A 24,515-nucleotide genomic window follows, 5' to 3' on the forward strand; every position below is an offset into this window, starting at 1 on the left:
GAACATTATATCGCCAAAGAAAGAAATGGAAGAAGAACGATCAATGAGACAGATTTGAATTTTCTCCCTCATTTAGTCCTTGGCTAACAGACACTGCCAAGTTCAAGGTCTGCGTGTATGGGGGAAAGAGCAGGAAGTTTAACGATACGGGCGGCACTTGTCTCTGTGTCCGAAGAATTGATCGGTACAGTGAAAAATCAATCCAAAACCACGGGTAACCTTGCACGGGAGAAGTAACATGTAGGTCTCCCATACTGCGATATTCTGGTGCTCATTACAATTTGGATTTTCTTCTCCCTTTGATATCCAAAATCTCCCAATCTTCCTCAGTGCCCCCCACGCTACTGACACAAACAACTCAAATGGCAAATAATTGCCAAATGATAGAATGAAATTTCAGGCACAGTGGTTGAAACAGAATTTTATTGGAGTTTGTAATGTCTTCTTCGTAAATCGCCTACAAAAATGTGAAGCCACATAATAGAACTGCGCACTGCACAGGGGCACAAGCTCCACCGTGCAGTTAGTGGTGCCCTGACAATGACTACCACAGAAGATTTAGGTCAAGGGTATGCATTATCTTGGTAGCTTTCCTCAACCATAATTCTGCGATACATAACAATGATGAATTTTCATGTTTGGAGATTACCGTAGCCTTTGGATTTATGAAAAAATACCTTGACAAGGTTACAAGTCCCTGTACACCCTCTCAAGACTTATGATTTCCTAAAAATTGCCTTTCTTACCCTTCTAATAAATCAGACAAGCTGATGAAGCATCCAGGATCAGACATGAAACCATTCTTGGAATAAAAATAATAAGTCCAGATGCAATGATCTAATCTTGTACCTTACCCTTCTGATAAAACATTCTCTCTGTTCCCTCTGTCGTATTTCCAAGATAAAGGGGTACATTTCAGGGATGTCAGGTTATTTTCAGTTTGCAGTGTGCCATTACCCCCCCCCCCCCCCTGTAAAATATGATCCTTTAGAACACTTTAATGAGAGATAACTTTGTCCCCAATTTGCTTCAAAGCAAGGAATATATTACAACTTACGTGTATGCCAAAATGAAAATTTTGGCGCAAACATTCATTATGCTGGACTGACATCTATGCACCATAAACACAAGAAGGTCAAATAAGAAATGCTCAATGAAAATTTGTTCTTTTTCAATTGAATGGCCTGATATTGATTAGAAAAGAAAACAACAGTCCTTGAATTCTATTGAACACTGTGTTTTATGCAATTTTCTAGACTTGGTGGTGAACATACGTTACTTGGTCTGACAAAACTGCATCCCATTTTGTGTATCATATTGATGTTGCTACCGTATCAGTGCATTTGTAGCCCAACCCCAACAACTTCTCAGCAACTTTCAACATAACGATTTCGATTGAGATGCCTCTGAAAATACATACCTATTATCAAAGAACTCCACTGTCTCACTGTATGGTTGTGGGCATTGCGATGAAGAGTTTCCTATTATCACAGGATAAACAGAGAATTTCACAATCGAACCCTAAGTGTTGACCTCTTTGATTTGACCATTGTCTGACCAAAATTTAATAAATGTGAATGTCCTTCTGTATTCCATCTATAGGAGCAAATGAGTTCATTATTGGTACATACTTACACCAAACGTGTGATGGAAATTCTGTGTATTTCATTCTGCTAATAAGCATTCTTGTAATCATTTTGACATTCTAGATTTGACCTTCCTTCTCATCCCTTGATGAACTTGCTGACAACAACCCTACCCCCTTCTGCTGCCACATTTTATTTCCATGCTTAATTTGAAAAATAAATTACGAAATACGAGGTCACAACAGAGACAAACAGACATACACAATAGTTACGACATAAGAACTCTGTCAGCCTCTGTTATTGTAGCAATACTGAACAAAAAATAAAAAACAGGTTGACACAAAAGGTCTTAAGTGTAATTTCAAAGGTATTTGCCATCAATTAGGTCACATCAGGCTTGGCAATCAGAAGCCTATTGACTGATTGTACTGATTGTGAGAACACGTGCCGTCCTGTCGAGCCTCTTTAGCTAAAAGAACCGATCGTATTGGCTCAATACCGCTATCTGTTATATATGTCATAGATCCAGATGTCGTACGATGAGGCTCGTTTATTATCAGAGTGGGGAAAGCGGGCATTGTCATCATTGGCAAAGGTTAAAATTTGATGTGCACAGTAAGTGAGACATTGACCAAGTTGGGTCATCAGTCTTACCTGTGATTGGTGTAGCTGGTGACTGACGAAAATCGATCATTCAAGATATGATTTCCCTTGAATATTCTGCTAAATTCAGCACATTTCCCAGAGATTCCCATGGGATATTTTCAGGGAAGGAAATTCTACAACAGCATTGTTCTTAAGTCTCTGTACCAGAAAATAACTTCCGACACACAGAAATACACTATTCTTTACATCATGTTATGTCTTTCAAAATCGACAACTGCGAGAAAGCCAGCATCCAAAAGCCTTGGAAGAAGGCTAAGGCAGGTGGGTAAGATGCAGATGATGAATAGTAGATTGCCAATTAGGATGCAGCTCTACAAAATATAACACAGAAGGTATAGCCATTTCTTGTTGTGGAGTCATGCCGACCAAAACACCACGAAAGGATGAAGCCTAACCTCTACCTCCTTTTAAACCTAGGAGCATGCCAGTGGAATAGAATGTTTAGTAGACTATATTTAGCTTGTTGGGTCTGGAATCCATTAAAGGTATGGGAGCATTTTTGTACAAATTTATATGTGACCGGCGACAACGGTTTCAGGCAAAAGTCAGGAATTTTGAAAATGCATTTTTTCATTGAATCATATTGCCCATTTCTTAAGCTTTTCATTGATATAAAACTTGTATTCTGTGGCACCATAAGTGGTCATATAAAGTGAAATATAATGCACTTTTTGATTTGTTAGAATGACAAAATTGCGAGAAAACGGGCTTTGAAGATACACCTCTTATTCGAAGACAATGCTGAGCGGCGATGCGAGTTGAGAATCACCCATCCATGCAATGGTGCCAATCGAGATTAAGCTCCGCCTCTAGCAACCACAGCAGCTTCTGATTGGTTCACTGAGAGAGTCAAATTTCCCGGGCACCTTCCTCGGAACTCAGTGTATGCAGCCAAATACACAATGCGTTTCGCTCGGGTTTGTTTACCAGTACGTCTTTCAAGATGGTGGATACGATAATTGCAAGCTTGCTAGTTACGTGTGTACAGTGCACGTATTACCCTATGGCATTCACACGCTATTATGCCTGTGTGTACACGTCACAGGAGCGGGTGGCGCATTCATATCCACATCTTTACAAATCATGTTTTCATTGCATTGTCTTGTAACTTTCATCATTTGGGACCCTTTCGAAGGCAGAAAGATGGCAAGGGTCACGCTTCCTGTTTTGTTTTGTTTTCAAGCCGTGCATGTGTTGCATTGTGCGGTAAACAAACAAACAAATAAACAAACAAATACAACTTTAGTTTGGTGTAATTTTGTCGTTCAGTACAGTGTATCATTTGAGTATTGGTCGTTTATGACCGTCATTTATGACCGCTCTTTTCTCTCTTCTGCTGTCTTTGAGTAAAGCTGCGGTCATATTTACTACATACACAATTGAAAAGTGAGTTTCCGATTGCATATTGCACGATTTGTGTGGCGATTTGCGACTCTGCCACGTTCAAACCATGTTCCCTATCATATCTATTTTCACATTGAAAGTTAGTGCTGCCTAGTGTTGCTGTTCACTTTTTGTTTCACTTCCATTGTCCAACATTGCAGTAGAAAAGCTCGGATAGAAAGCCAAACGAAGAGCGCACACTACAGAGCGAGCGTACTGGTATCTATTGTAGCAACAACAATGGACCATGCACGCATGGACAAAACATTTCCGACACGCTACGAGACGTGTCTCTGAAAGCCGAACTATGTAAATGTGTGCGACGCACTAGCCAATCGCACGCGAGATGCTGCGCCGTAGCAACACTGGGCATATTGGCGCAGCATTCGAAAAAAGATCGAAACTGACGCGTGCGATCCAACATAGGGTGTTTAAAATTCCATTTTCAATAGGAAAAACATAGTCTTATGCTGTGAAATTTAGTGTAGATGTAGAAAACATATCAAAGATTCAATTTCTGCAAAAACCCCAAATCGACAAAAATAATGGTCAAAATCTTTGTACCCCGCCTAGAAGGGAATTTCGCTCTTGCGACTTTTGCCTGAAACCGTTGTCGCGGGTCACATATATTGATTTAGAGGAACATGTTTTCATCAAATTGTAAGTCAGGTTTTACAAATTTTTTATCAATACCCTACTCTAAAAACCAAACCTGGATAAGGAGGCAGAAAGAATTCCTAAAGGAACAAAAATGAAGACGCAAACTAAACCAAACATTTTACGGCAAAGATCTATACAGGCCTTGAAGATGTGAATTCTCAGTATGAATATTGAAATATGGATCATATACTGTAAAAGTGGAAATTTTTGCGGTGTTAAAATTTTCGCGCATTTCACGCGATCCGAAATCAGCACGAAAATAAAAGCACGCAAATATTTTTGCTTGCCATATGTTACAGTAGTTGATGTCTGGATTCCACGGAATTAAATACATGCAAAACTCCTCTTTCCCATCCGAGCACGAAAAATTAGTCACGCGAAAATATCCACTGTTACAGTACAGTACAATATCATGTAATGAAGAAGAAAATGGGAGAAAGATGATGCAATGTATTCATCCATTTAGCGAATGAATAAATCTTTTCCCGCCTAACCTAATATAAATACCTGGAACAGGACTTTTGACCTCTGTCCTCCCCCCCCCCCCTTTTTAACCTTAACTTTGTCCCTCTTTAGCTATGTGTATAAGTGGGTATTGTTGGTGTTATGATAGAAGCAGAACCCTCTGGAAGCACAGTGTTTGCTCCTAAGCAGCCACACCCTGGGGGTAACCATTACAAAATGAAGACATCAAGTTAATTCTAACTGCACTTGGAAAAGGTGCTATACAAAAATTGACTATTAATCACTATTACTGCATGACATCATTGCTCCCACAGAGATAATGAATAACATCGCTCAGTTATATGCAAGTGTAATTCAACACTCCTGACAATAAAATGGCTCTTCCTATTTAAGTTGACTTCAACTGAGTAAATCAAATACATAAAATAGTATAAATTTCCCTATAAATTTTCCTGAAAAGTGGCATAGAATATGAAAAGAAGCTATGGAATCTTTGAAGAGTCTAATATTATCCACCTATCATCTCATAAAATCTGCATATTGTGGGCTGCAAATCGAAACCTCAGTCTTGTGAAAACAGGTGAAATTTTCAAAAATATATCACAACTTTCTCATTTTAATATGTATAAATTCACTTTTAATGGTGCTTTTATGAAACCCTTCTCTATGTTTGACTTCACTCTTTCTCATAAAGTCATGCCTAAACATGTGTGCACAGGAAGCTTGCCTACTGATCAATAAGATCAGTAAATGCAAATAGCCACATAGACAATATCACAACCACGACCATACAAACACAAAATCATTTTGACTTACTGGCATGTGTACACAGTGCATTTGTGGTTCATTAGTTTGAATAGTTCATGCTCCCGGCAAACGCAGGTATTAATACTAATGTCTCCCATCAGACAAGAAAAAATAATGAATAAATGATAATCCTCCATTACCTAATTTGCCAACATTCAGAAGATGTTATACAGTATGGATAATTAAACAGACCTTGAAAAACTATTTTGTGCAATCACCACAATCTTGAATTCCATCACCGATGCAATTTGCAGAGCTGTGCACGCGATTGCACTATCTTCCCTATCCCATTCTCTCTCTCTCTCTCTCTCTCTCTTTCTCTCTCTCCTCTTTCATTAAAAATGAGTAAAGGGTACATAATTGAAAACGACTTTCATCACACGTGAGCGAGAATGCAAATGGCTGCGATGGCGGATTGAGAAATCACTAATTGCAGCGCCAACACCAGCCGTGTAATTAACTTTAAACGGTGCACATCTGACAAAACTCATTACAATTGTTCTCCGCTGTTAGTGCTGCTATTTGAATTTAATTGCATTACCTCACAAGTTCAAAGAGGGGGGAGAGGTAGGATTTTATGCAAAGATGTATCACAGAGCAGACAATGATTATTAAAAAGGAAGCACAAACATAGCAGATGAGCAGGAAGACTTTAGGAAAAATACAATCCCTACAAAGTAGTCTGGCAATGCTATGTGTATAATATTCAGTCACAAACTCAAGTTTACATCCTTCTCCCCAACTAGAAATACATACCATGTCATCAAGTTGTGCATATCATTTATTGATACAAATAAGACACACAGACATATATTGGGTACATCTACATACACAGTACGAATACATAATGTGTATGCATGATGTAAGTATGTAGGTCTGCGTGTGCGCATTATTGTGTATACATGTATAATAAAGTAGACACTAAAGAAATGTCAGAATTGGCAAAAAGAAAAGCTCGATATTGATTCTAAAGTTAGCACTCCAAAAACTTTATTGAGAAATAAGTAGCAAGGTCTATGCAGTGAGATATAGGCCAACTGCAGAGAGATGTAAACTAGACAAAAGAGAAATTAATGTTTGTAAGTTAAATTTTTTTTTTTTTTTTTTAAGTGTGTATGGACCACTTTTGAGGATATTCCCTTCCATGTTGTGCAAGTAGAGCAATGTGAAGCTTCATGTTTTATTTCAGTTCATACTGTTTCTACTATCATAATAGTATGTTAACAATTGCAACCAGGCGTGAGTCACAATCTTGACATTGTTCTTGGTTTATTTCTTTGTTCTTGGTTTATTTCTTGTGAGATTTGGGAAATGTGCTTTCATATCACATTTTTTTCATGCACAAAACTCTCCTTAATGATAAGATTCAGTTGCACACAAGATGGCATCAGACATTCCGATGTGGGACAGTGATTTGTGTATAGCCCGCCCGCTATAGTTCACCATTATAATTATCATACCTCAGCAGGCTACACCTCCACCTGGCTGGATGGCTCAAAGATGAAGACTGCTGAAGTCATATCCAGTCACTCCTAACTCAAGAGGGCGCCCTGTCATGTTCATGCAGCCACCAAGATTGATGGCTGAGGCAGCTGCACATTACATCCGTGGATACTCCCTTTTAGAACACATAATATGTCCGTGCCTTATAAATTCTTGATGACACATGAATGAACTATCATCCTAGGCTTAAAATAATGTGATGATGGTAAAACAGTCATGTAGACTTATTCTGTTTTCTTTTTTAATGTTTACTAATACTTATGATATTGGTATTTATAATACAATGTAGTATGGCATGGGATATATACCAAGTAGTTCCACAAAAAGTCAAAATTGAGAGTACTTTGTTTGCAAAACATTTACTTCCCCTTATTGCATGAGACAGAGAAGGTCCTTGTGACAAAAAAAAACAAACAAACAAACAAACAAACAAAGAAAAAATGAAAAACACACTGATCCTCATGCTTATATGCAACATAATTCAACACTGATGATTGGTGTAGTCTACATTCAAGAAGTCAGAAATCAAGATTAACCTTTGATAATAGAGCACTCATAAGCTTGTCATGAAAGGGAAAAGTGTCTGATCGACAGACTATGGGATTAAAATTCCAGCACTTCCCCGAGATGCTTCGAAAGTTTATCACTGCTAGCATGTGGGTATTTCCCCATTAGGGATCTGTCGAGATGGATTTCACAGAAGCCATGGTGTACTTCTCCTGTCTCTTACTTTGAGGGCGCAGACATGGCCCAGTTTCACTAATTCGCAAATTACATTCAAATTATACTTGTCAAGACATTAATACAAAATGCCCTAGTCTTAACCCCTCTGCACCTGAACAACCCACAGTCAAGCTTACATACTAGTATATTATAGTATGTGTGTGTGTTCGTGTTTTAAGATGAAGGAAATTCTTCTTTTTTTCCCCCGCCATCTTTTTTATTCATATTAGAGAGTTAATCATTGTTATTTTATTGCTGTTTTTTTTTCCAGTTTTTTTTTTCTTCACTTCTTTATCATTACTAGGATACAGGCCTTTTATATAAGAAAAACAAATAGCAATAGCATTGTACATGTAGGCCAGATTTATTCAAGTGTAATCCATAACAAAATGAAACCTGCGGCTGAAAGCATGCACAGGCAGGTTGGCTGTGAGTGTGTATGTGTGTGTGTGTGTGGGTGTGCATGTGTGCGCGTGTGAAAAAAAAAAATTATTTTGATCCATTTAATCATGACATAAGATTGACATACCTTTGTGAAATATTGTTAGTCTACAATGTCGTTTTTTGTATGATGTTATTTTGTTTCTGTGAATGTGATTTTTGTGGCATTGAATAAATTTTGAATAAAGAATCATTAAAAAAATGTATAAATGCGTATGTCATACACATGTTTCTTAACTTGGTGCACATTATTCCTTGATAAAAACAACAAAAGTACAAGGAGAACCATACATATTATTCATTTTCTTTTTGAATTTTACATATTGTTTACTTTCCTTTGATCCTTTGATCACTTCAGTTTTATGACAACGTATAATTTTCGTAAGGTGTTACAATCATTGTATACTCTGTTCATCTCACATAAAAAAGTGATGTCTCTATATGTGTGTGTCGAAATTGAAAATTGAAATTGAACTGAAATTATATATATATATATATATATAATATATATATATATATATATATATATATATATATATTTTTTTTTTTTTTTTTTTTTTTTAGTATAATGAAGAGCACTTGACTTACAGGTGTAATTCCTTCACAAAGTTTCAGGGAGAATGATATCCTTCCGTAATGTACATGTATCTCAGTCAAAGGATGAGGGAACATGTAGTTTTCATACTTACAAACTGTTATTTGCGGAATTCTCTTTATTCCTCATCAAGTATACATGGAATTCTTGTAGTATTAGAGAAATATGTTCTGGCATTTGTACAACTATATTTGTTAATTACCTCTGCCAAGGGAGGAGGTTATGTTTTCATTACCATACTGTTGGTTTGTGTGTTTGTTTGTTTGTCCGTTTGTTTGTCCGTGTGTAAAATAGCTCAAAAAGTTTTACACAGATTTGGATGAAACTTGCAGGAAAGGTTGAGAATGACACAAGATGACAACAGATGATTAAATTTTGGTAGTAATCCGGAAATTTTTACAGGTTTTATGGAGGATTTTCGACATTTTGCCACGTAGGGTCAATGAATTTGGGAGTTCAAGCTGCGCATATTTGAAGTTTTCATGCATGCACTAAAGTGCGTGCTCTAGTTTCTGCTGGGGCGAGGTGCGCCGCGCATCTGAGGGTTTATGACATAACAAAGGCTTCTGTATTGGGAAATCGGGCGATTTTTCAGTGGATGGAAATCACTGATCTCTGTGGAAGAGCAAGATCATCGGTGGAAAGTAACTGCTGGGCAGAGGTCTGCGCTCTCGGAGTGCTTTTCTAGTCTGACAATGTTTTACCCTGTTTTTTTTTTTCTGTGTGTGTGTTGCATAACTCAAATAAACTTTAAATGCATATGAATCCAAAGTATAATTGAGTAAACAGCCTATGTTAGTATTGATGATTTTGTTGCACGCACGGATGCAATGCACAACATGGGCTAGCCAACTTCATGGATATTCAGAGATTTTCTCATAGCACTTTTTACAGTCTGGAGAAAAATCGTGTACAGTACAGTATGTCCAAAAAAAAATTACAACGGGGCCCTCCGCAATGATATATTTAAAAATAGTGAATCAATCAAAATACAAATTCAGGGTATGAAACTATAACTCATTGCCCACATCTTACAGAAAACCCCATTCGATTTGCTTCAGTGGTCAAAGAGAAATACAGAATTTTGTAGAGGATGTTGGGAATCTCTTCTGTCCAAGTTCTGTCTATTGTTCACACACAAGATCATCAAAATGCTAAACTCGGAAGAATCTGATTCATGACATGCTTTACAACAATCCACATTTCTCTGTGACCGCTTAACCAAATCGAATGGGGATTTCTGCAAAATATAGGGTTTTCTGTAAGATGTTGGCAATGAGTTATAGTCTCATTCCCTGAATTTTTATTAAGATTCATTCACTATTTTTAAAGATATCATTGCGGAATGCCGCATTGTAATTTTTTTCGGGACATACTGTACTGTAGGATTTTAACCTACGGGGGTATCCACATGCATCTCAGACATGTTTTTCAAAGAGTAAAGAAATACTAACAGAATAGCTTGATAGCAAATCACGGATAAAGTTGTGCTGAGCACTGAGGGTTGACAAAAAATTTTTGCCACAAAAGAGTAATATAACTCCCAGTCAATACCAACATAAATACTAATATGCACACACACACACACGCGAACACACACACACGAACACACACAACACATGCACACACACAGTGGCGGATCCAGAGGGGGGCGCAAGGGGTGCATGCACCCCCTTTATTTATCGTTAAAAACAATAGAAAAAAAAAGAAAAAAATGAAATGAAACCCGGAAGTGGCACCAGAAATATCAGTTGCGCCCCCCCCCCCTTTACAGAATTCATGGATCTGCCCCTGCACACATTCACACAAAATCTCAAGGAAGCTAAATTTGATGGCAATAAAGCCAGAATGCCTTTAACATAAGGCTGACAAACATCCCTTGCTCTTTTGTTGAGGGAGATTTTCTTTAAAAAAAAAACAAACAAACAAAAAAACATCCAATCAGTTAATTCTGGGTGTCAGCACTCTGTATATAGCCTACCCTTTTTTTTCATTTTTGTTTTTCTTTCTCAAACCCAACAAAAGACTGCAATGCACTTTGGTTATGTACAGTTCTGTAGGCTCTTGGTCCATAACACCGCATGAATAAAACAATGACCGCTAATGCACTCGCTCCATTATGCACCAGGAGCCATCGCATCTCACCCGGGCACGACGATGCCAGAATTTTTTTAGGGCATCCCAATCTCCTTCTCTTCTCCAACATCACAAAACCAAATGTTTTTTTTTTTTTTTCTTTACCCCGTTGAAGACGGACTGATTTTGCTACAATACTCATTTCCCATAGACACCTGCCCGAGTATACTTGGGACTCGTCCTCAACGGGTTAACGCTTTACGCGCCAAAGTACTTTATAAGAAGCAAAACATTTTCATCAGCAACCAGTAATCTATCCAAACATTACCTTCATGTCATAGCATGCACATTCAGGTCTAACAACAATGTACCTCGATTAAACAGGAAGGCCATTTGGAAACAATCAGGATTAGTGGGATTAAGTAATCTCTTTTCATTCACGATTCACTTTCAGACATCAGCACCAAATCAATAAACACAGCACATTAAGGGTTAAACAAATTGTATGCATACAGCACATGAAATCAGAACATCAATTATTTCATCGCTACTCTTTTGTTGATGCTGCTTTTAGCTTGAGCTTCTTCTCATATATGCAATGACATAGAGCAGATCAGAACCAACTTGATTAATTCCAACTATTACAAAGAGGACTGCAGATCTTGTGACCACATTCATGCCTATTCCTGACAGAAGGGAAAATCACATTAGATGTACATGTGTAGGTGCAGATATGTGACCACCGCAGCTTCAAGCCTAATTCAATTTCTAGAGAATTTGCATTCACAAAACGAACAATGAAACATTCCAAGAGTTCACAGTACATTCGATCCTGATAATGCGCTTTATGTCAGAGCAGATACACTTAAACTGGATTCTTGCTTTACGAACAAACTTTGACAACCTCAATCACTGACAAAAATATCATACAGTCCTCACAGATATCTCCAAGCACACTCTTTAGCTCAAGCCAGTTTAAAACTACATAAATGTCAATTAAATCTATCAAACTGATATGTATTTTTCTTTTGTCACTAAAACATACATGTATATTGGTATTTTGATGTGATCAGTGGTCTGTATAGTGGGTCTGCAAGGTATAGAGTGTAAAGGAGGGAACAAAACAAGGTTTGAATTTCTCCAGAACAAATAAACCAAATGACAGGGAAAGTTGTGGAACCCCTGTGATCACTTGAACCAAAAATATGTTTTCTTGGGTTTTTGAAGACAGAGTGGAGAAAGAAGTTGAATGAAAAGAAAAAAAAAAATAGTTCTACAATTTGTAGAAATACGTCTTCCCATTCACACATAACTTCTTTTTGAGATGGGGAAGGGGATTTTGAGACAAGGGGACTCCTTCAGCTGCCTTTTAGTCCAACAATAAGTTTCTTTTGATAGGTTAGTATATTTATGACTTTTCAAATGTTATAAAGAATAATGTTCTGATCGACAAGGTTGTGCATATCGCAGTGCTGCTTTCTTCATATGAAGATTTGCAAAATCAAGAGGCATTCATCTTTCTTCTCATGCATTCAGTACAAAAAAAAAAAAAAAGATTTGAGGATGAGGACAATTTTTTATCTTTTTGTAGAGATCATCCGGTCACCACTTTACAAACTCATCCATAAGTCTTTCCTTTCTGCAAAATTTAATTAGCAATATCTGTTCCAAGACAGATGTGAAGTCAAAAAGGACTTCTTACCAATAATTTGGCAGCAGTTTCTCAACAAATCTATTAATGATGAACAACCGACTTCAAAAGGGGTGAAAGGGCTGATTATGACCGAGACTTGGAGGGGGGGGGGGGGGAGGAATAACCATTATATGTGACCATGCATCACATAACGAACAAAAAGTCGCACCCCTTTATTTTACATGAGGACTCAAAAAAGGTGAAATGGGTCAACCGAGTCAATCTTGATTTTTTCATATTTTCTGAAAGAGCTATCCTTCTTCTCAATATTTTTTTTTAGTGTGGGATCATAACATGAATGGGAAAGTGTGTTTTCAGCAGTTTTCTACAACCCCTTTTTGGGGAGAATATAATGATTAGGTATGTCTCAGAGTCCCCTTTTCATTTCTTAAAATCCTTTTACACACTCTTCACTTTCAAGTCTAATAACTTTTGAAAGGATAAATCTACTGCTCTGAAAGTTGGCATTAATCATGCACAGAATGTGTTGATAGAACATGCTCAATTTCAGCTTAATCTGATTATCCCTTCATTCTTGTTGCTCCGGTGGTTTACATCATGTGTTTTGTCCCTTTGATTTGCACGGCTAGCACAGCTTGGTAAAGATCAGGGAGGTGAGAGGAAAGATTAAGCACTTGAATAGACCCTGTACTACCTCTTTCCTCTGTTCACACTTTTCCAGAGTGTGTGCTTTCTTTCTAGTATTTAGGTAGGTTAGGGGAGTCCATTTAAATTGAGTAATACATCATTTTAAAGCTTAGAGACTGCTCTTTAAGAATCTGCCCTTAACTGAAAATACATGTCTGGCAACTTTTTGTTGGTTTTGTAATGCAGGGTCACATATGTAAAACAAATAATTTAGAGTATCATGAGCTCAAAATATGTGATGGTTTTTAAAAAAGCTCCTTTCCTTATTGAAATCTACTGGAGATGACAATAAAAGCTAAACGAAAAAAAAAATGACAAAACTGAATGATACCTACCCTAGGTACTTGATAGAACTCTTGTTACCATCCATGGCCACTGCCTCGTGTTTCCTGAATAGATGCTGCGATGCGGAGTGGAGGGGTCGACGTGATAGGTGCTTGGCTAGTAACAAGACTCTGTGCTCTGCCGCGCCGGCGGAGGATTTCCAGGGTCCCTGACGGAGGTGCGTGGATGCCAGCAATGCCGAGCGGAGCATCAAATGCGATGCAGTGAAGCGCTGACACAGGTGATGCGGAAAATCTATTAGTGGCACATTTTTTGGACCACAGGGAAATGAAAGGGATTGAACCCCTGTGAATTCATGACATGCTTACTGATTCTTAATCATCCTATGGCTACCAAAAAAAAAAAAAATATATAGTCTTTCTTTATCATGCCATTATGTAAGAATGAGTAGAGATTTCTTTAAAGAAAAAAAAAACTACCAAAAAAAATATTAAAGCACTGTTGCCAAAGTCAACCCAAGACAGGTGTATGATGCCCTGTCTCTGTTTTACTTTCATAGTCAAAGCCAAAAAGCCATTCTGTGTTAATACTAAACAATGTCTTGGCCTTCACTTTAACTGCTGCTGGCTGAATTCTCTAGATTTCTCCCAATATGTTTACATGGTATGATATGTGAAGGAAACTAAACATAAACATTATTAGTCTACAAAAAGATGATTAAAATCCTTAACTTTATCTGCAAAAGGTAAGTTGAAACAATTCCACACACAACATTCAACAGAGCACAGTTCTGGTAATGAATATATCTGTCAAAAGACTCTTTTTCACAGCTATTATGAAATACTATTTTTGTAGGAATATTCAAATGCCACCCAAGCTTTTAAATTCAGGGGAAAAATTAGATTTACTTCAATGATTAACAACATTGATAACATCTCAAATAAAATGGTCTACAATAGCCCTTGAAAAAATGGCCATTGGTACTTCAAAATGCTTTCTGCCTAGTATGTCTACATTGGACATTGCTTTTCTTTGCAACAGATTAAATTTGTAATGTATTACTAATTAATAATTTCATCAATCACAGATGAAATGAGTCTACTACCAAGCACATTCTCATTTGTACATTCACCTTTAGTTACAAACAGATCTGATATGTATCTTGTTTTATGACTAGATGCCCATTATGACATTATGAACAATGCAGGTGGAATATGGCTTTGTGTATCCTCTACCCTTAACCACTTAAATCTTTAAAATAAAAATATATGCACTAAAAAAATGCATACATTTCTTTTATCTGTACTTATGAATTACACAAAATTGTATATTTTTCAACTTATACAGTAGCTCCTACTTATCACCAAAAATGGATGTAACTGTTCAGCATTGAGAGGAAAGCATTGCTCTGCAGTGTATGTACACTCATTGTGCTTTTCTCTTAGGAGTTCAGCGCATGTGGGGGAAAATAAAACAAGTCATGTCAAGTCCTCATGCACTATCAGTCCTACGCTCCAGCCACTGCAGCACACTCATAGCCTGATGTTACAAACTTTGCAATCAGCATCCTCCCCCCCCCCCACCTTCCCACACCCCTCCTTCATTTGCCATTAGCACTATAGCAGTTCATTGGTGCCACTGTATACTACTATTTCCCCTATTCAACCGCACATGTTTACATGACGAAGTTGGCTCCCTAGAATTCACAAGTACATATGGTAGCAGGTTGCTTATGACCTCATGGTCAACCAAGAGTGAACTGCGGAGAGCAGTGAGGGTCCCTCACGGGGGGAAGAGTACACCTAATGACGAGAGTGCAACGTATTCATCAACTGTCCCAACTCCTCGTCGGAAACAACGTTCACACACAAATCTTCATCCCGTTTTGCCGTGCTTGAAATGGCTGGTTTGAACTTCCAGTGGGAACTAAGCAGGTATGGCTCATACAAGGAAGAAAGGGTAAGAGAGCAAGAGCGAGAGACAGAGAGCAAGAATAGAAGTGCCATTTGCCATTCTATACCACCAACGCTCTCATGTGACGGGACGGCCCAGTGTTCTAAAGGCTCTGGGCTCCCCCGCGTGTGCCTTCACCGACGGTTTCGGTCGAAAGACGAGAGTGAATGACTGGGAGCACTTCGAAGAAGGCTTGAAAGGCTAGCAGAGAAATGGGATCTCTTCCACTCAAGACATGCTACAACAGCTTTTAAAAGGAATGAATGCACACACTCACACACAGGCACACACCCACACACATCCAATAACATATATACAGTTACACACACAGACAAACTCACAAACCTATTGAAAAAAAAAAACTCTAAAAGCACAGAGTCTCTAAAAGGGCACCACTGCCAAATCTTCACAGGTATATGAGCTGTTTTTGTTGTATAAATTTTACACCCAGTTGGAGGGCTGTGGCCTTATCAAAGCTACTTACAATATGCACATGCAGAATGAATATCCTCAATATTTCCAGCTTTTCTGCATTTTCCTGCACAAACAAAAAATCAGTGGAAAGTCAGTACAGAGAGAAACCGTCACGATAAAACAGACTGCCTGACATGACGGACTGTTTTCTCCAGCACAAATTAAGCAAAGTCCTCCATTTTCTGCATTTTTTTTCATATGTTGATAATAAAACAGTGTGAACAGAATATCTTGCTCCCGAGGACTTCATAAAACTTTATCTCAAATGTAACCCTGCTCCTTAAAACTTACCAAGAGTGGCATGGAAATATTTCCTGTCACATCTGAAAGTAAACATTTTGTGTCAACTCAGCTAAAATTGGGGTTTTAGTGTTTTTGGACAGAGTTTCTCATCTTCTTTCTTTTTTTTCATTCTGCATTTTAAATTAGGAAGCATGAAATTAAAGTTCTCAGTGACTCTTTTTTACATTGCAGCTAATGTTGATTTTTCTTGTCTTTTGTTGCTTTTCTTCTTTTTCCACACATAAATTTTGTGACAGTGTCAATGAAAATCCTTTAAAACCTTTAAAAAACAGTCAGCAGAAGCTGATATTTTGACAAAATCATTCAAATAGAATGGTATCAATAAGTGTACCATGTTTAGGTTATTTAATAATCCCTTTCATGTGATGACCACTGAATTTTTCATCCTTATTCATTCTGCACACAATAGAGGATAAGTCAGTGAATTGGAAAAGACCCTTAAAGGGGAAGGCTAGTAACTGATCAGTGGGAATCAGTGGAAATGCTGGGAGATGATTGTTCCAATCCTTATGGGATTCATTCAAGAGTTCATTGTAGATCTATTGTTGTGTGAAAATGATTTGCTTCAGAACGGTCTCATATTCAAGTAATGTGCAGATTAATGCTCCGTCACTGACCAGGGACGCTAACCTGGAAGCATTAAACTGCACATTACTTGAATATGAGACCATTCTGAAGCAAATCATTTTCACACAACAATAGATATACAATGAACTCTTGAATGAATCCCATAAGGATTGGAACAATCAACTCCCAGCATTTCCACTGATTCCCACTGATCAGTTACTAGCCTTCCCCTTTAAAAGAAAACTGTACTGACATTTTCTAATTGTCTGATAATTCTAATCTACATTTTTTGATGCCTACTACTGGAAAGAGAGGATTGTAAAACCCAGGATAAGCCTGTAATGATTGTTTGAAAAAAATGAAAACGAGCAAGCCATGGAACGATCCACACAATTTGGCCTACGTCACAGGTGCTCTTGGTGCACAACTCCGACATTAGCAAGACGAACTACATAATGCCAATTTACTGATGAAATCTCACACGAAATACTGCAAAAGCTGTTCTTTAGTATAATTGCAATATGGAGCTATAATAAACATGTTAAACAATATCTATTAATCTTTAAAAGCAATTTCTTCAACAGCTCTTCATTTAGATAAAACTTGTGGGGAAATTCCAGATATGCAAAATGAAATTGGCATCGTTATCCGAACGTGCTGCCCATAGAAGACTGTGTGTAAGTAACGTTACGCATTGATGATCATGATCGAGCGATGGTTCGCCAGTTCAAACTATCTAACGTAGATGAGGGCTGAGTGAATCTAAATCCAAATGTAGATAGACTCTCTTCAACGGCACGCACAATTTACACTTAGTGAGATGAAAACGGTACCCAGTACACATAGACTCTGAAATACTGGAACTAGGACTAGGACTACTGAGCAGTCAAGGAGTAGGTTCTACGTGGCAGTCCAAGTTTTGATGAGTAGGCCCTACACTCACTCACCGTCGACATTGCAGCTGTAGGCCCTATGTGCACAGCGCTAATAAGGCAGAGCGTAACGTTACATACCCCTCCTGCTACCAGAACTTGAAGAAAGTCCAGACGAAAGTCCAGACTCCAGATCTAGATCTGGACCCTTGTCCTGCAGGCACTGTTGTTCCTGTGCTGGATTTTTCAGGTAAGGTATCTGCTTTATGGATTTCCGATGTTTTGTAGTCGAGATAAATCTCATAGTGGTGTTATTTACGCCAAGGACTAATGTTAGATCTAACAGTTTGTTTCAGTAGGCCTACGTACTAGGACCCATATCTCGGAAGAGTGGCGTGACCACGTAGATTCTAACACAGTGTCGCCACTTCGCGATCCCAGCGCTGGTGTAGGTATAGTGCTAGCGTACTTCCGTATCCATGTAGATATCTCAAAATTCACCTTGCCAAATGGCACCAAACTCACAGGAAATACTTTATGATTCATATCCAACAGCTCACGTTAATTGGAAACAAATCACTTGTCGGGAAGCGTAAGTGTAGATGTCGACTTTCCTGTCGGCGTCGCTAAAAATAATCTGCTCTACGAATAACACGAGTGATTGCGGCCAGGCCCTACCTACCTGCTGCGCACGCACAGACTGAAGTTAGCCATTTAATATCATGAGACAAATCTTTCAAGTAATCGGGGGCAATAAATAAATTTACAAATTATTTGTGGTAAGTTGAATGAAAAATGTAGTTCCTATATCACACAAGTCGCAAAAATCATTACACTTTTGAGTTTAGTTCTCGCGTAAATTCCCCGTTCGCACAGTACTAGTCGGCTAACTTCAGTTCTAGATTGTGCATCTTGCGTTCGCCAAGATCTCTCGCGAAGAGTGAGATTTTTTTGAGTGACGACTTGAAAGTCGACGTCAATATTGATACTTCTCGATTACTGATTTCGTTCAAATATAAGAGAATACTTTGAAATATGCTATGAAGTATATCCTGTAATTTTGGTGCGATTTGGTTTAGTGAAATTTGAGATATCTACATGGATAGAACAGTACACAAGCGCCGCCTGCTAGCTAAATTAAACCTAAGCGTCGTCTGCTACTCGATACGAATTGACGCACGCGTATGCGAGCACTTGTAATCAGTAATAGTGAGAGCACCTGTGACATCATAACATCCGGGCTCGTCAGCTCATTAGCATAATTCTCACCTAAAAAGTTCCATTTTTAACATTAAGTTACGGACTTAATCGTTATGAAATTTTGATTCTGTTTGCACCGCTGGGTCTTTTAGAATTAAAAGAGCAACATATAAAAAAATAAAAAACCGGTAAAATGCCCTTTTAACTGGAAAACTCATCTTTTCTCTAATGCAGGATTCCTCCATACTTGAATTCCCCGTCATGTTTTCAGTTGGGTGACAAGTGCCCTCTTTGAATTAGTTCTATACCATTTCAGAGCCAGGATTCTCTTCTTTCTGGGGGGCATTTCGTGAAGCGTTTTGGTCGGATATTTTTCTGACAAACTGTTACAAGCTACTGAAATCTTTGTATCTGATTGACTGAGAGCAAATTTGTCCGACAACTTTGTCAGACAAAATGCTTCATGAAATGCCCCCCAGAATTGTCCACCACTACAAAGTCTTATCTTGTTTCTCTGTGTTGGTTTTTAGTTATAAGGTTACACAAGGACAGATTGTCTAATATCAAGGTACTTTAAAATCTTTACAAAATCACATCTTCACAAAACATCATGTAATTGAAGCTCTTTTAAAAATTTTCCAGCATGATGCATCAAGAAACTGAGTGTCTCGACAGCATTTCTGTTGTAAACTTCTAACTTGGGGGCATTGAGGCTAATGTTTTTCCTGAGCCTATAATATAGATTAGACATGCAGTCTTGCACAGGTTCTCCATACCAACCTTGAAAGCATATTACACCTGCAGAATATTGAGCGAGTGTCATTGTCCAGCAAATGTGTGAAGTACTCGGAAAAATAATTTAGTATACGTGCATGACATGAGAAGGTTCGCTTCTTTGTTGCTACGGTAACCCTGAACATTGAAGAAGACTTTGCAGGATGCCCACCGCAACTTCAACTAATGGAATTGGTGGGGGCGGGGCAGGTGGGATAATAGAGGACAGAGGAATTTGAATTCTGCAAGGAGACAAGCCTGGACGTGCGTCATATTGTCTGGATACAAAACAGTCAAATAGTCACAAAATATGGCTCTTGGATGATAAAAAAAAAGAGAATTATAAAAACACATCAGCATACCCAGTACTTCTACTTACTTTTCATTTGCTCATGCTTGGATGCAAAACGGGCAATTTACTCACAAAACATGGCCCGTGGGCTGCTACAAAAAAGCATTACAGAAATACAGTGGGATGTATCTTTTCTATTTTTTCATTATGTTTGGATGCAAGACAATTAAATATTCACAAAATATGGTGCACAAAATAGTACAAAAAAGTATCATGTAAACTCAGTGGGCTGCTCTTTCACTTCCTCTTTTTTATTCCTTTTTTTTTTTTTTTTTTTTTTTGCTGTTACTGTTTACATTTGAAGTTCAATTCATTCCACTGTAATTTCACTTCCATGAATACCTTTAGGGGAGGAAGGCTACAAGAAGATGCCATCACAAAGTAACCATTTTTCCCTTGATGCATTATGTAACAGGATGGGATGTAAGTCCTGTTTCTTAAATTCACAGTTCACTTTCAGACTGCTCAAAAAAAAAGATTAAGAAGAAACCAAACCATTTGTCCTTTGAAATGTTTCAGATATATGTGTTTTTCATCTTGTGCAGAGTTGCGGAATGTTCACACACTGAAATGAATCTCCTGCTAATAAACCACAAACTGCAGCAGCTGTATCAGAAATGCTGTGGTCGGTCGATCGAACAATTAAAGCGATTCCCTGTACCTGTGCATGCATTATAACTCTTTGTGTGCCACGTTCACGTGCCCGGCTCAGTCGACAGCTTGCCAACATCACATATTTTGCTCAAACGCACATCTGCACACAGACTAATTGATAGATCACAGTATGTCACAGTAGATGGAGCTTCCGTTGCATGGTAACTGAATAGCAGTATTTCACAGGGATTAATCGATAAAACTCTCATTTCTTTTGAGGTTGTATCTTCAAAAAATAATGCCTCCCAGACTTACGTTTGTAATCACAACTAAGAATACAATTTTGCAGTCTGTTTTTAGATTTTGAATACTGGCCATTTGCGTGAAAAATGGCCATAGCTTTGTCAAGAAATTTACATCAAAGGAAAGCTTGCCAATTACTGTAAAAGTGGAAATTTTCGCGGTGTTGAAATTTTCGCGCATTTCGCGCAACCAGAAACTAGCGCGAAAATAAAAACACGCGAATATTTTTGCTTGCCATACGTTCCTGTGCGTGATGTCTTGATTCCGCGGAATTAAAAACACGCGAAACTCTTCTGACCCGGCCTAGCGCGAAAAATTAGTCACGCGAAAATATCCACTTCTACAGTATCCCTACAATTATGCTCTGCTGTATTTATTACATAAATGCTCTATAAAAAGTTATCTGTCTTTGAAAAACAGAAATTTTTCCAAAAGTGCTTGTGCATTGCACTCTCAGAATAATGGGGTACACAAAGGATTTTAACACTGTGGCACATTAACCTGTTGAGGTCGGGCTAATTTTGCTACAACAGGCATTTCCCATAGACACTTGCCCGAGTATACTCGGGACTCGTCCTTAATGGGTTAAAGAAAATAAGAGTACTGAAATATGAGCATCAGATACATATCCCTAAAGAGTGTTCAGTTTTTGTGAGAAGAAGCTGACAAAGGTAGAGCCAAGCTAAGCATCCTCAAAAGTGTGGAAGAGGTCAAAAATCATCCAGACATACACAAGCATATACCAAGAATCATACAAACCTTGATTGGAAGCACATCCAGACCATTGTACTGGCCAAACCTAATTTCAGAAATATGTAGGGGGGGGGGGGGAGGTTGGGAATGTGATTCAATTTTGTTTTCACACTTACACACACAAACACACACAAAACCAACCCTCAAAACACTTCACGATATCTCCAAGTGCATGGACAAACAAGCCATAGGCTCTTTTTGGCCAAGTGAAAAAGGCTCACATATTGTAGATAATCCATGCCCATGCACTGGCTTAGTTGCATGTGTTACTTTATGGAGTGAGCAAATACATCTCCTTATGTCAATGGGGATGACATGGGCATACCAATCAGCATGTGGGTAATGTACTGATGTTAGAATTCCTTGAGGGGGACTGCCAGAATATATTTCATGCGCTGGAAACATATACCAATATCTATTGCACATGTTATTCTAATGAGCGCTGCGTGGTTCTAGGGAGGGCATTGTATTCTGATGTCTCATTGAAAATAGTGACTGGTGAATATTACGACATTTGATCACATGCATCTTTATCTGACTTGGCAGCATACGACACAAAAAAGAGTGTCTGGACAAGATAATGCTATGTTAGACCCATTCCCACTACATGGTTTGGTGTCTGACATGGATGCTATGGTTCTGATCCCACAATCGGGAACCCATTTAGCAGGAACACCACTTTTACAGAAGTGCAACGAAATTTAGTGTAACAAAATTTTGAACACTATTTTCTCCACTTAATTCATGGGGATATATTTTGGCTAAAATACTTCCATTGTCCTAATCTCAAGAATAAGGAAGACTTTTGCTCATCTTTTCTTCTTTTTTTTTTGCATCTAAAACACATGCGATAAACTTTTTACAGCATGACTATGATTTCTCTGCACAACAAACACAAGAAAAAATTGTTTGTGTTCGTGAAATTTATCAGGTATTTACTGGTACGGGTAAGTTCTGTGCACAAAATCAATCTGTTTATGCTTTTTAATGATACACATTTGTTCAATGCTGGTTGCTTTCAATCTTATTAGCTATATAGCACAGTAATCATGCTAGGATAGAAGTACTGCAAGATAGAATCACTGCAAGATAGTAGCACCGCAGGATAGAGAGCTTAGCTGCCCTGCTTGTACAAGCTAGCTTTCTCATCTCTTAGCACTTTTGCATTGAAAAACAGAGGCATGATATACCGGGAGTGAAAAACTGTTCAGGCCTATTCCACTCATTTGTCCTGTCTCAGAATTTAGGCTGTGCATATTATGTGTAAATATGAATTCATACAGGTGTGCCATGCAGGCAAGACCATGTAAAGTGTTGATTTCGTTGATGACTTAGCAACCGCAAGAGTTCAAACAAACAGACACCAAAAACAATGTGTGGGACTGCTACCACAATATTCACATTCTTTGTCTTCATTTTTCAAGTCAGGCAAATCTAATGTGTTATATTGAATTGTTGGTAATCCTCTGGTTAAAAAAAAAAAGAGAAAAAGAAGAACATGAGACCCTATGAAAAAACATGGAAACTGCCTTTAAAAAGTACTTGCATTACAGCAATAGAGATCTAATACAGATGTAGACTCACAATTGGTACAAACATCAAAATATTCACATTGTGCCCTTGTAGTATTGATCCAACATTCATCTCATCATTAGAAAATATTTCACCCTACAGTGACTGTCGGATACTTGTATACAGACACAAGAGACAAATATATGGAAACCAAAAGAGAAACAGCAGTCAATCCTCATCCGTAAAGGGGAAGGCTAGTAACTGATCAGTGGGAATCAGTGGAAATGCTGGGGGATGATTGTTCCAATCCTTATGGGATTCATTCAAGAGTTCATTGTATATCTATTGTTGTGTGAAAATGATTTGCTTCAGAATGGTCTCATATTCAGGTTAGCGTCCCTGGTCAGCGACGGAGCATTAATCTGCACATTACTTGAATATGAGACCGTTCTGAAGCAAATCATTTTCACACAACAATAGATATACAATGAACTCTTGAATGAATCCCATAAGGATTGGAACAATCATCCCCCAGCATTTCCACTGATTCCCACTGATCAGTTACTAGCCTTCCCCTTTAAGTACTGCATATGCCATATATTTTGCATTTCGCAAGTCAGGTGCTATTTGTAAAGTTGACAACACACAAAATTATTAACTCTGATCTCGACATGAATATAGTGCACATAGACATTTCTCCATTCATTATTGTCACAAAGTGCTCCACGATCATGAATTCAACCACTTGCAAAACTGTTGTAAAGTCCAGATTTGCAAATGAAAAAAATAATTAAATAGATAAACAAAACAGACTTACTATTAAAATGCATGTAATGTATGGCTGATACAAAACATGGATTGTTCGCACAGGATACAAAACATGGATTGTTCGCACTGGATACATAACATGGATTGTTCGCACTGAAATTTTACATCTGTCATATGGCAGACAAAGTAATTGGGAAGATGCGAGGGTGTCAACCCTTCTCAGCGGCTTTAAAGAATCAAATGTGGACACCTGCTCTCATGTCTGGGACAATGACCTGCCAATAACAGGATAGGGGTGATTTCCCTAAAGTGTAATCTCAAACGGCTCAGCAAACCCATCAAAAAAAAAGGGGAAAATAAAAGGGGAATGGGCATGGGATCAATGTCTCCCACGAGGCACAAACCAGAGTATTGGCGGAGATCCGCTTTCCCTTCGGGGTATCGATCGTCAAAAGATACAAAAAACGCATTTGGTTGCAGACAAGACAAATGGAGCTAACACACTGTGTGTACATCCTCCTCGCACCTTTCCAGGCAAACATAGTTATCCAGCCGTCAA

General features: G+C 38.2%; 1 protein-coding gene across 1 annotated transcript in view; it reads right to left on the reverse strand.

The window, feature by feature from the left end:
* LOC140237722 (NAD(P)H-hydrate epimerase-like) overlaps positions 1-24,515 on the reverse strand; it is a 180,091-nt gene that overhangs the window by 99,203 nt on the left and 56,373 nt on the right. Inside the window, exon 2 of the mRNA XM_072317649.1 lies at positions 13,582-13,825. Within this exon, the coding sequence (XP_072173750.1) occupies positions 13,582-13,825 (244 nt within the window). The remainder of the gene's footprint in view (positions 1-13,581; positions 13,826-24,515) is intronic.

The sequence above is a fragment of the Diadema setosum genome, chromosome 14 (assembly GCF_964275005.1).
Source record: "Diadema setosum chromosome 14, eeDiaSeto1, whole genome shotgun sequence".
NCBI lineage: Eukaryota > Metazoa > Echinodermata > Echinoidea > Diadematoida > Diadematidae > Diadema > Diadema setosum.